At 36.7% G+C, this 10,919-nt stretch overlaps 1 protein-coding gene across 2 annotated transcripts in view; it reads left to right on the forward strand.

Annotated features, from left to right (window-relative positions):
* Positions 1-1,102: 1,102 nt before the first annotated feature.
* The window catches only part of pde1cb (phosphodiesterase 1C, calmodulin-dependent b), a 107,179-nt gene continuing 97,362 nt past the window's right edge, over positions 1,103-10,919 (forward strand). For both annotated transcript variants that reach the window (XM_008434500.2, XM_008434501.2), the window contains exon 1: positions 1,103-1,379. In XM_008434500.2, the coding sequence (XP_008432722.1) occupies positions 1,118-1,379 (262 nt within the window). In that variant the 5' untranslated portion in view covers positions 1,103-1,117. The remainder of the gene's footprint in view (positions 1,380-10,919) is intronic.

Raw genomic sequence — 10,919 nt, forward strand, 5'->3', positions numbered from 1 at the left:
AAATATGTTCACGGCTGTGTTCTCATTTTAATAAAAAGTTGTGATATATCGCAGCAGACGTTCATAAAGCAATGACATCACCAACTGAGCTTTCCAAGGTTATTAAAATCACAACCAATCAAATCAAATTTTATTTGTATACCACGTTTCAGAAGCAAGGCATTTCAAAGTGCTTTACATAATTAAAATAAAAACGGCATGTGACATTGAATAAACAGAACGAGATTTTGACAAAAAAAAAAAGATTAAAACGGAAACGGTAAGAAAGAGGAATRAAAATAAATTAATAAATAGATAAAAAGTAAAGATAAAAACATTAAAAACATCGAAGACATCAAAACCCACACTCTAACCCTAATTTAGCCATAATCAACTCTAAACAGGTGGGTTTTCAAACTCAGTATCTTGAGTTTGAAATATAAAAAATAAACTATGTAGAAGTCTACAAGTTAGCTTTGCTGCCATCTGTCGGCCAAAGACRGGTCATTACAGTTACTTTGCATTTCTATTYAGCAGGTTGAACCMACCAAAAGGTTCTGTCATTTTTTACTTTGTCTGTTTCTTTGATACATTTTGTTGTTTTATTGCGTCCAAATCTCGTGAACATTGAGTGAGGTAGGTAAAAAGTAGAGCCATGTCCAACAAAGTTTAAACATTTTTCCATGATCATGATCTCACCTCAATTGTTTTTCCCTCTTTAATTCGGAATTGCTGGGTCCTCCTCCTATTTTAATAATCCTGGAAACTTGTCGGCGGCTAATTAATGTCGCTTGTTTTCACCTGTTTGTCCCGGGAGATCGGTGTGTTTGTCGACAGAGCAACTTTCTCCATGTGACGTGTCTGCCGGAGGAAAGGAAAACAGGCAGAGCAACAAGCGGTTTCCGCTAAAACTCCGACGTCTTGTTGTTCGTTCTGTTGCGTGGCTTTTTGACACCCACGTTTCTCAACTATGAGACATGGGTCAAATATCTGAACCGTGACGAAGGTGGACTTTTTTTGGGGGGGGTGCGGGGGAGGGGAGTTTCTTTACGATTTTGAGTAAATGTTGAGGAAAATGAAAGGTCGAACTCAAGGGAACTGGTTAAAAGAAAGCCTTTACTAAAAAGCTTGTTTTGTGATGGGTTCGGTGACTTCTGCTCTGACCAGGACCAGGAACGCGTTGGTGAAAGTAGGTTCCCAGCCGGAGAGCCACGACCCGGAGAGGAGCCGGTCCGCTCCGGAGTCGGACCGRCCCAGGAAGAGGAGTAAAGGCTTCAACGTTCCGGGCCAGACCGGTCGGCAGAGCTCCCGCCAGTCGCTGTCCGAGGTGCTGAGCAGACAAGACTCTGATGGAGCCAAACAAAGTTCAAGGAAAAAGCCTGCTGAGGTTCAACAGAGCGGTGAGTTCATGAGCTGGAAAACAAACGTATAGCGTCCTGTTTATGGGTTTAGTGGTATTTATTTTTGCAATCTTTTCAAACGGAGATCTTTTCAAATACATGAACAAAAAAAAGGCATTTATGTGTTTGAAGCTCAAGCTTGTTTATGCATGAATATTAATGGCGTTCATAATGAATAAAATATTTGGGGTCCTGTGCATCTCTRTAAGTTCTTATTTATTCAAAAGTGTGTTAAGTTCTAACACACTTTTCTTCATTCACAAGCTAAAAGCTAATTAACCCAAAACATAGAGTTCTGCAGATCCAACCCTTGGAGCGCATTAGTTTTATGAATTCCCCTATAATCTGTGCGTGGTCTTCAATGGTAATAGAATCATAACTTATATCTCAACAGAYTTTCACTGTTCTTTTTGGGGGGTTTTTAGCAAAAAGAAGAACTATTTGTAGCACAAGACCACATAGTGCGTTYTTCTTGACGTCATTTGTCCATTCTACATGTTAAAAAGAACCAAACAACATCCACTGGTTGTTGATTTAAAGAAACCGGACTGGTAACAAACTTTTAAAATCTATTTAACAGAGTAGCTTGTGGGACTCTTCTCTAAAACCATGAAAATATGGCAATAATTTAGAAAAACTCAGTGTTTTCAAGTTTAACAATAGCTCTATGCCTCGCTGCTCAGGGCAGCATTGTCTATGAAATAAATAACTGACGGCTAATTATCAATGCTCTCAATAATCACTATTCTTCCTCATGCAAAAATAATTATGAACTTTCAGTATAACAAATACAGTATACATTGTACTTCAATTCATCCATGTATTTATTTATATTTTATTTTCAACAAATACTTATTTGTCCCATGTTTATGTGCAAAACCAATGAGTTTATGCTTTGGTATGAGTTGAACTACTGTAGGCTGCACAATGTTTTTTTTTAAGTGTTTGTAACACTTTAACATCCATTAGAAACAGGAAGAGACTATATTTTTTGTGCTGCATATATGCTSCATTAACATATAGTAGTTTCAGTGTAGTCTTTCATGCATATTTTTTTTATAAATAATTCAAATTAAGAGTAGAACTTGGAAATTTGCAGAACTATATTCCAATATAAAACTTTATTTAAAACATTATTGCCTAGTAGATCAGTTGCTGCCTAATCAATGTTAGTTATCTGACAGATTCAATCTGGGCATTTTATTCAAACTGYATTACACATTTTGCTATCTTAACATCGAACTAGTTAAAAAAAATAAATAAATCTTGTGATAAGGAATGTTAGATTTGGTTTATGATGGGGAACATTCTGTCCCATGCTCTATTTTTATTCTGCAGCTCTCTGTTGTTCCGTTCTCATATTTCTTTAGAGATGAGAGCAACTGGACACTTTAGAAGATCAAAAGAATATGCTGCTGAAAAAGTATTCATTGAATGAATGCCGAGCTCTTTGAAGGCCGATCACAATACAGCATATCTCTACTACCAAAGCATCTCTTTGATGTTTGAGATGTCCGTGAGATTGAAATAAGCAAAACTGACAGCTCCATCTATCTGAGCAAACTCACAACAGCAGAATTTTTAAATATGTGTTGAGAGCACGCAGGGACACTCACATTTAGAAACTATAAAATATGCAGTGCGAAAGTAATCCTGGAACAGGAGTTATCATTTGTGCATTACAACCAGAAACATACATGTTTTTATTGGATACCGATATGATATCGAAACAAAATAGGGCATAATAGCAAAAGAAGGCTGTAGGAAAATGAAACATGGTTTTTCATATTATTTTAATATTAATGTGAAAAGTGTGACTTGTTATTCTATTCAGCTGCCCTTACCTGTGGTACTTCTACATGAATTAGTGTAATAATTTACTTCCAAAAAGTAAAAGGTRCCTAACCAGAATAACAGCCAGTCTGTAAAGGCCTTACRGGAGCMTGACAGTGACAAAAGCCTAATAGTCGTCTATTAAGTAAAAATAGTTTATTTTGCGTAATTGGATTGATGTCATCATAGATGTAGAGAAAATGTGTCAAAATAATCTCGCATGGAGGATAAGYGTCTTACATAAAAATCAAATCCTGTTGGCTGTTGTATATAGAAATCCAGATGACATCATGAAAGTCTTTAGTGGTCTTCTAGTTTCTGCTGTTTATCTTCATTTCGCCTTGCTCCATTACTGTCACCTCTGCTTTCAACTCCCTGTTTGTCCATCTCAGAGGGAAAAAAGCCTCTCCCTGGTCGGTTCTCCAAATATCCTCTGTACTGTGGCGTTTCCATGACCATATGACAGTGTCGACTCCTGTTGAATTTCCTCCACGCTCCCCAGTGAGGCTGATGTGTAATAAGGAGTCTCATCATGACTCCCAGCCTGACTGTACACTCATCTGTTCCCTCCTCCTGATGAACAAACACACAGACACCTGCCTCCCTGTCAGCTTATTAGCTCATTTGGTCGGGTCCCCTCAGTGACAGGCAGACCCAGCAGCGTAACAACCTCAACTGTGATTTAGTTATTAGGAGAGCTATTTCTCATCTATCCTGACAGCTGCAGAACATACTATCTGAGCCATCACGAGTCTGTACAACACAGGATTCTTATGCATGTATCAATTTAAACAGGCTCATTTAAGGTTCAACTTCCAAGAGCATGTGACGAGTCCTCGACGGTGTTGTACAGTCAGTCAGTCAACAAGATGTAAAGAAAAAWAATAATCTGCTGTGATTATCAAAAAACTGCTGTTATCCTGATATCATTTCCTACAGTGGCTCAAGAAATAGGTCATCTTCCTGAGTGTGTTTCACATGAGGAACTAGACTTAATGTTGTAGGTTCACTAAGAGAAGTTCCTTTTCAAAACTTTTTGTTTTGAAAACCTAAAAAAGTTTGGATTCAGAGTTTTGAGTCGGAAAGAAACTGTAGGATCATTTTACTAGAACTTCCCACTGTTTCCTTATGTTATTTGTAATAAGTACATGCTGTGACGGTTTCAAACATCTCAGAGGACTATAAAAAGAAATTAAAAACATTTATCCAAGTTGTGACATGTAATAAGATGTTAATAAGAGTTTAACATATAGTTTCAACTGGATTTTACTAATAGTTCATGGTCAATTAGTTTTTTATTTAACTTTAGGTCGATTTATTAACAAACTATTTGGTTAAAAGTATAGCAACTCCTCAAAGAGAGGTGTGACATATGACCTCCCRCTTTGCTGATTTCTTGTAAGATCTTTTTAAATATTCTGCTCTTCTTTGTTCCTTTGACTGAATATGAGTAATTTTTTAATATTCTTCAAAACGAAAGTCCAACACTCCGGTCCTGAAGGGTTGATGTCCAGCAMATCTCAATAAGCTGCCCCAACACACCTCTTTCGAATGATTGTTCGACCTCCTCAGCATGTCAACGAGTTCTGAAGAGGCTCCTTAATTATCTATTCATTTCATTCAAATATGTTGAAGCAGGAGAACAGGGAAGCCTGGAGAGCACCAGACTCTGAAGACTGGAGATAGGGACAAACAAACAAACAGAAAAAAACAAAAACACAAAAAATGTATGGTAAAACATTGTGGATGTTCTGAAGCCTCTCACGTGTGCAAAAAAGATGCAAAGTCAATGTATGGTTTGCTTCTGGCGCTGTTATGCATAAACTCATTTGACTTTGGAGCTCTTCATGCAGATCTTTTTTCACAAGCTATTMGTTTAGTAAATCAGTTAGCAACACTATAATAGGGTTTTATTGCCATAGGGTTTGTATTTGATGCAAAACCAGTTTTTAAGCATCTGCTATTGGAGTGGCAGAGGCTCAGAGGTAAGGAGTTTGTCCTGAACCCCCTCTCTTACTATCTTAGTCACCTTTTTGTTGTGTCGTTGTTGGGAAAAACACTGCTGGTGATGGTCATAAGCCCCGGAGGCAACGATTGAATGGCAACCTAACATTGTGCAGATCGGAGTATCATGTTGCTTCCACCATCAGTGTCCGAATGTATGCATGAATGGATGAATGACTGAATGTTTTGTAAAGCAATTTGGAGTCCCACAACTTGAAGTGTTACACAAGTACACACCATTTGTCATTGTTGTTAAAGTTTGATTTATGCATACTWCCTCCAGCAGCGCTGCTTHAAGCAGCACGTGCAGTTCTGATTATGTAGAGGAAASAATGCACAAGTATGCACGGATTGTTTAAAATATGTAMAGTGGCAAGAAGTTCATAAACAAATAGTCATGTAAAACTTAGGATAGTACTGTTTGGATATGTGGATATGTGATATGAATTTAACATTATTGTGATATTATGTAAATAAACAATAAAGCCTGAAGAAAACATAATTTAAAGTTTGACAGAAGCAGTGCTTTGCCTTCAAAAGTATTCATACTGCTCATACAAATCAGAAGAGAGTGCCTTAGATTTGTAGTCCACCCCCTTTAATCTGAAACCTCTAAATAAAATCAAGTGCAACATAATTTATTCAGGGGCTGCATTTCATTTAATTTYGCAGAAAACATTAGTGAACATGTCATGTGGTGGTATTTGACATTTTTCAACACATGGTCCAGACAACACAGGTTCGCTGTTTCACTGAGTTGTTTTTAGGGAGATSCCTGCTGTTTGAGAGATGTTCAAAAGCTTCGCATTTGTTTTGATCACTGACCAAAGACTTTTTCAGCTGACTTTGCCTGCTTTACTCTGAAACCATGCTGGTCTCTAAATCATTAGCTAAACTCGKGCAAGCTTTTGGCTCAAAACATCTTTTCTTCACATTTTTCGTYGTCTTTTTGCAGCAGGATCCAGATGACGATTCACCAAACTCTGTTTTGTCAGCTCATTTCCCTGCGGTTTGCAACACAGGCTAACATTATCCTTAAAGGTTCCTCTAATGAGTATTTAGCAGGGGAAAAGGCAAGCTCCCTGGCACCTTATGTGTCTTAATTACATGTGTGTGTCACTGTGGTGACAGTGGTGTGGGGCCTGACAAAGTGTGTGCCATTTCACAGTGAAGGGGAGACCTTTAATGAGCTTGTTTTTCAGTTTTGTTGCGTAGTTATTTTCATTAAATGTGATGAGCTGGCATAACAATCAGAAAGCCTCAGTGTGTATAAAACTAGAAATAAAATCACATAATTAGAAACGTTCTGAAAATATGTAAAATCATTATCTRTTCAAAATGACATTTATTGAGATAATTTTATATGCTTGTTATTGTTACAAGCATTGACTCGCTAAAAATTTTGATTTTGTAATGTTTACATCACTTTTCTGCAAGAGGAAATCTCCAATCCAACCAGTTTATGCTCACCTCCCTTTATCCTCACAGATAATTAATGTCTATTGATGATGCCCTGTCTTAGTGTTTGATGACCAGATCAAAGGTTGAGCAACAGTTCTTCCTCTGTGAACACCAGTAAAAAAAAAAAACAGGTGTGTTTTTGTGCTTGCAACCTACTGTATTGCAGTTTTAAAAATGTCTATTTCTAAAAATAATTTTCGCAACAAAAAATAGAGGAAAAGTGATGGCAAATCACACAGGTGTGCAAAACTGCTGTCACAATCTGACTGATCTGTTGCATTTTTCACAGGCACACATGCAGATAATTAAAAACGGTGTAATGGCTTATGTATAAAAATGAGGCTATAAAACTGGTCCAATGAGTGCTATTTGCTAAATTAAACTCTTATCATCTACTGTGCAGTGTAACCAGCTTGTCAGACTGGTTCTCCTGTTGCCTAGTGATAATCATGTTGCGATGATCCTTGAAGCAAAAAGACCTCAACAAGGATTCAGTGGATATTCACTAATGCAATTACACTCAASTTTATTTCTTCACATTTTGCTTTAAATGTAAGTTTTATGATAGATTTGTCACATTCTCTACCATTTCTACTCAGTTCTTGTGGCTGACRGGCTTTGTTGTTGATGGCTTTTTCTTTGTTTACCTCCTGAACAAAAATCAATGAATCATTTAAGCACTAAAAAGGCTACCAAAGAGATTAACCAATTTTGTCAAAACAGCTGGTGGAAAGCCTAAACAAATTGGAGTTTTTGGTGACACTTACATATATCACACCTCTGCCACCACAGTGACACGCACATGTAATATATGTGTAACTAAATTACGAYACTGAAGTTTTGCTTGAAATGGTCTTAATGAGGTGGAGGCCAGTTGTCATTGGGCGAGAGGTGGCTTGCATGTTGGACAGGTCATCAGTCCATCACAGGGCAACACAGAGAGACTCAGGACAAATAACCAGGCACACACGCACACACACACCCACACACACACACACACACGCACGCACGCATGCACACCCCCACACACGCATATACACACACTCCTCACACAATTTTAGAGAGATCATTTTACCTAACAGTGATGTTTTTGGACTGTGGGAGAAAGTCAGAGGTCACTATTGGCATGTTTCTTGTAAATCCAGGAGAGAGAGGAGACACACCTGATTGGATTTCCATCTTGATAATAGTATTAAAAGAGGAAAAAAAATGAAAAATATCGCTGTATTACTTCCTGATCTCCACAGAGCAGGGCAGGAAATTATTCTAGCCCTGCGAAGCAAATTAGTTTCTCTTTAATATTTTTCATCCTCAAGAACTAAATCACCACCCCCATAGTTTCTATATCTCTATTTGCCTTTTTGTAAATCTTCTTACTCATTAAATTATTTCCTTCGCAGTATAGGATACSCATGTTACTGCCTCTTCGCATGTCCTGATTAAAATGTGAAATCTGGTTTACTCCCCGGGGAAAGCAGGTATGTACCAGGAACTGTCTGCTGCAGCTGTTACCTCTCTCATGGGTTACAGATGGCAGGCTTGTTGCAAAAGAGGAAATTTCACTCGGCTTCTTCTTTGGAGGTGCTGTTGGATCATTATATAGACATTATTAGAACACCTATGAAGCTGTTGCTTACTTTTATAATTTGGCATATAGACAGGGGAATGAATACAAGTAGATCCAACTAAATTCATTACATTGAAAATTTCAAGATGCAAGTTAACTATTATGTCAGAAGCATCTTTTTTTTTTTTTTTTTACCAGTACCCCAAACTGACTTTGTTATCCTAACATGAGGTCCTTTTTGATCATATCTATTACAATTGTGATTCTGATCACTGGACTCGTAAATATGCAGCGAGTCCAGTTTCTTTTGCTATTTTTCTGTAGTGTTTTGCTTTCTACAGCCTAAAGACTTGGGATGATCATCATTTTCTGGTCTGTCATTTCCAAAGTCTTATAAACAGAATATTGTTTTCTGTTCCCTTTATATTAATAGACTGAAGAATTTTTACATTAATCCCCAGTTCTACAAAAAGAAAATTGAGTTTGTGAAAACTCTAGTGAGATTTTTTTACCACTCGTACAGTGGTAAAAAAATATTGAGATATAGGTCAATGATGTTAATAATCATATTTTTTTACTGCTAARTTTGTCACTTTGTTGACAGTGCAACTTCACACTTATCAATAAATATATGATCAGTGTTGCCTACTTCCTAACTACTTAGTCTGCATGAAAACTCAACATGGGTCTGTATTAGATGTGTTGGACAATGAAATAACTTTGAGTAAAAATATAACCGTTTTATGCTATAGTGTCRTTAAGACAAAAATGTAAACAACAATGGATAAGACAATCAAATTTTTTTTATACAGAAGAGACACAATTTTTTCCTGCATAATTATTTAGATTTATGAATGGCTACATAAAAAACATTATTCCTTAAAGCTTTGCTTAAAAAAAAATGATGTCAGACAGATTCAAACACACAATTTCCTCAATCAAATTGTAAAAAGTAAAAAAAAACAACAAATTTAGTTACCCCTGTTATGTCTGGAGGAATGGGCCAAAGTTCCAGCAAACTAAAGTGAGAGGTTTATGGAAAGGTACCCTAAATTTTTAACCCACATCACACAAATTTAAACGTAGCTCCAACAAAATCTATTGTCTAATTAATATTATAATTTGGAATTCAGAAGATATAAATAATTCTTGTAATCCTGAGTGATCTAAACCAATGGAAWATAAACATAAATGCCTGGTGTATAGAACTATCTTTCTTTAACTATTTGCTGCAACTCAGGAACAACATGAGCATGAATGACCAGAAGGAGGAGATCTCTGTTTGTTAATCCAACAAACACACTCCTTGTAGCACACTCACTCAGACGTTAACAGTCATTTATTTTAAAAAATGCTAACTTCAGGGGGGATTTAATGTTAACCTGGACATTTATTGTAATTATTTGCTTTTAGCACTACAGCAACAAAGTACTGAATCCCTCCACATACCTCAGCTTTTGTACCCGCACAAGCTTTTATCAGTGTTGTTTGAAAAGCTACTATTTAAACTTTTACTAGACAAAATATAAAGTTATAGAAGACTGCACTGTCACCTAAAACACTATAAAAATAACACCAGAAGTGCTCCAGTTCTTCAGTTAAGTGAGTTATATAATCTCCACTCTAGCCCTACGATGCATTATTAAGCGGGCAGGTTTAAGCATACTGCAACACATGTAAATACCTGCTTTTGGATGGAACAGTTTTATATAAAATACATCCCTTTAATACATATTGACTCTAAATKACACATTGCTCCTGGCTATTTTAACATTATTAATGACACTGTTTATTATTTTTGGAACACCATTAATAAGGCTGACACGACTGAGGTTTTACAGACTAAATATAATAATTTAGTCAAAGTCTGCAAACAATAGAAGACAATAATGCAGTCACATTCCAGACATGGCCCTATCAACATGAAGGATAACGTTGAACGGGAGCCTGCTGATGAAAGCTTTAGACTCGAGTGAGAGAGTTCAAAATTAGGTACTCATAAATTGCTAACTCCAAAATTAACTGAAAGCTGGGGAGAGTGACACAAAAAGAGAACGCCAAGGGCTTTATAGCTCACAGACGAAATGAGATGCATTGTTAACAGTGTTTATCATGTTGACTGAAATTTCATAGAGTCTCATTTCGACTCATTTTTGCTTTGATRTCCTAATAGTTATCAATTTCCTAGGACTTATTTTGGACAATGTCTCTGACGCAATTCTTACAAGTTATACATTTATCGTTTTTATTGCTGTCATTCCATATGCATATCACATGTCAAGGTTTAAGGGTTGTTTCGCCCTGTGTTTCTTAGATAAGATCATTTATCATTGTTTGAATGCTGGTTGCTCATCCTTAATGTGGTCATTTATGCTGTTGTTTCTTGCTAACTATTTTCTACAACCTCGTCGTTATTATTAATGTACTGGGAATGCTTTAGTAAGGAACATTTCCTTTCACATAATGTCGCTGTCACGTTTGAAAGCCTTGGCGTTTTCAAAAATGCACAACAGTGCATAAACAACAGCTTGAAATATAAAAGTAATGCAAAGTGGGTTTCTTTACTAGTCTTTGCAGGCAAAGAAAGCGCTGAATCTTTAATCAGCAGACAGTTTCACAATCATGTAGTCAGGATCCTACAAGTCTCTGTCCATGTTCTCAACTTGAAGAGTAAA

The sequence above is a fragment of the Poecilia reticulata genome, linkage group LG17, assembly GCF_000633615.1.
Source record: "Poecilia reticulata strain Guanapo linkage group LG17, Guppy_female_1.0+MT, whole genome shotgun sequence".
NCBI classification, from domain to species: domain Eukaryota; kingdom Metazoa; phylum Chordata; class Actinopteri; order Cyprinodontiformes; family Poeciliidae; genus Poecilia; species Poecilia reticulata.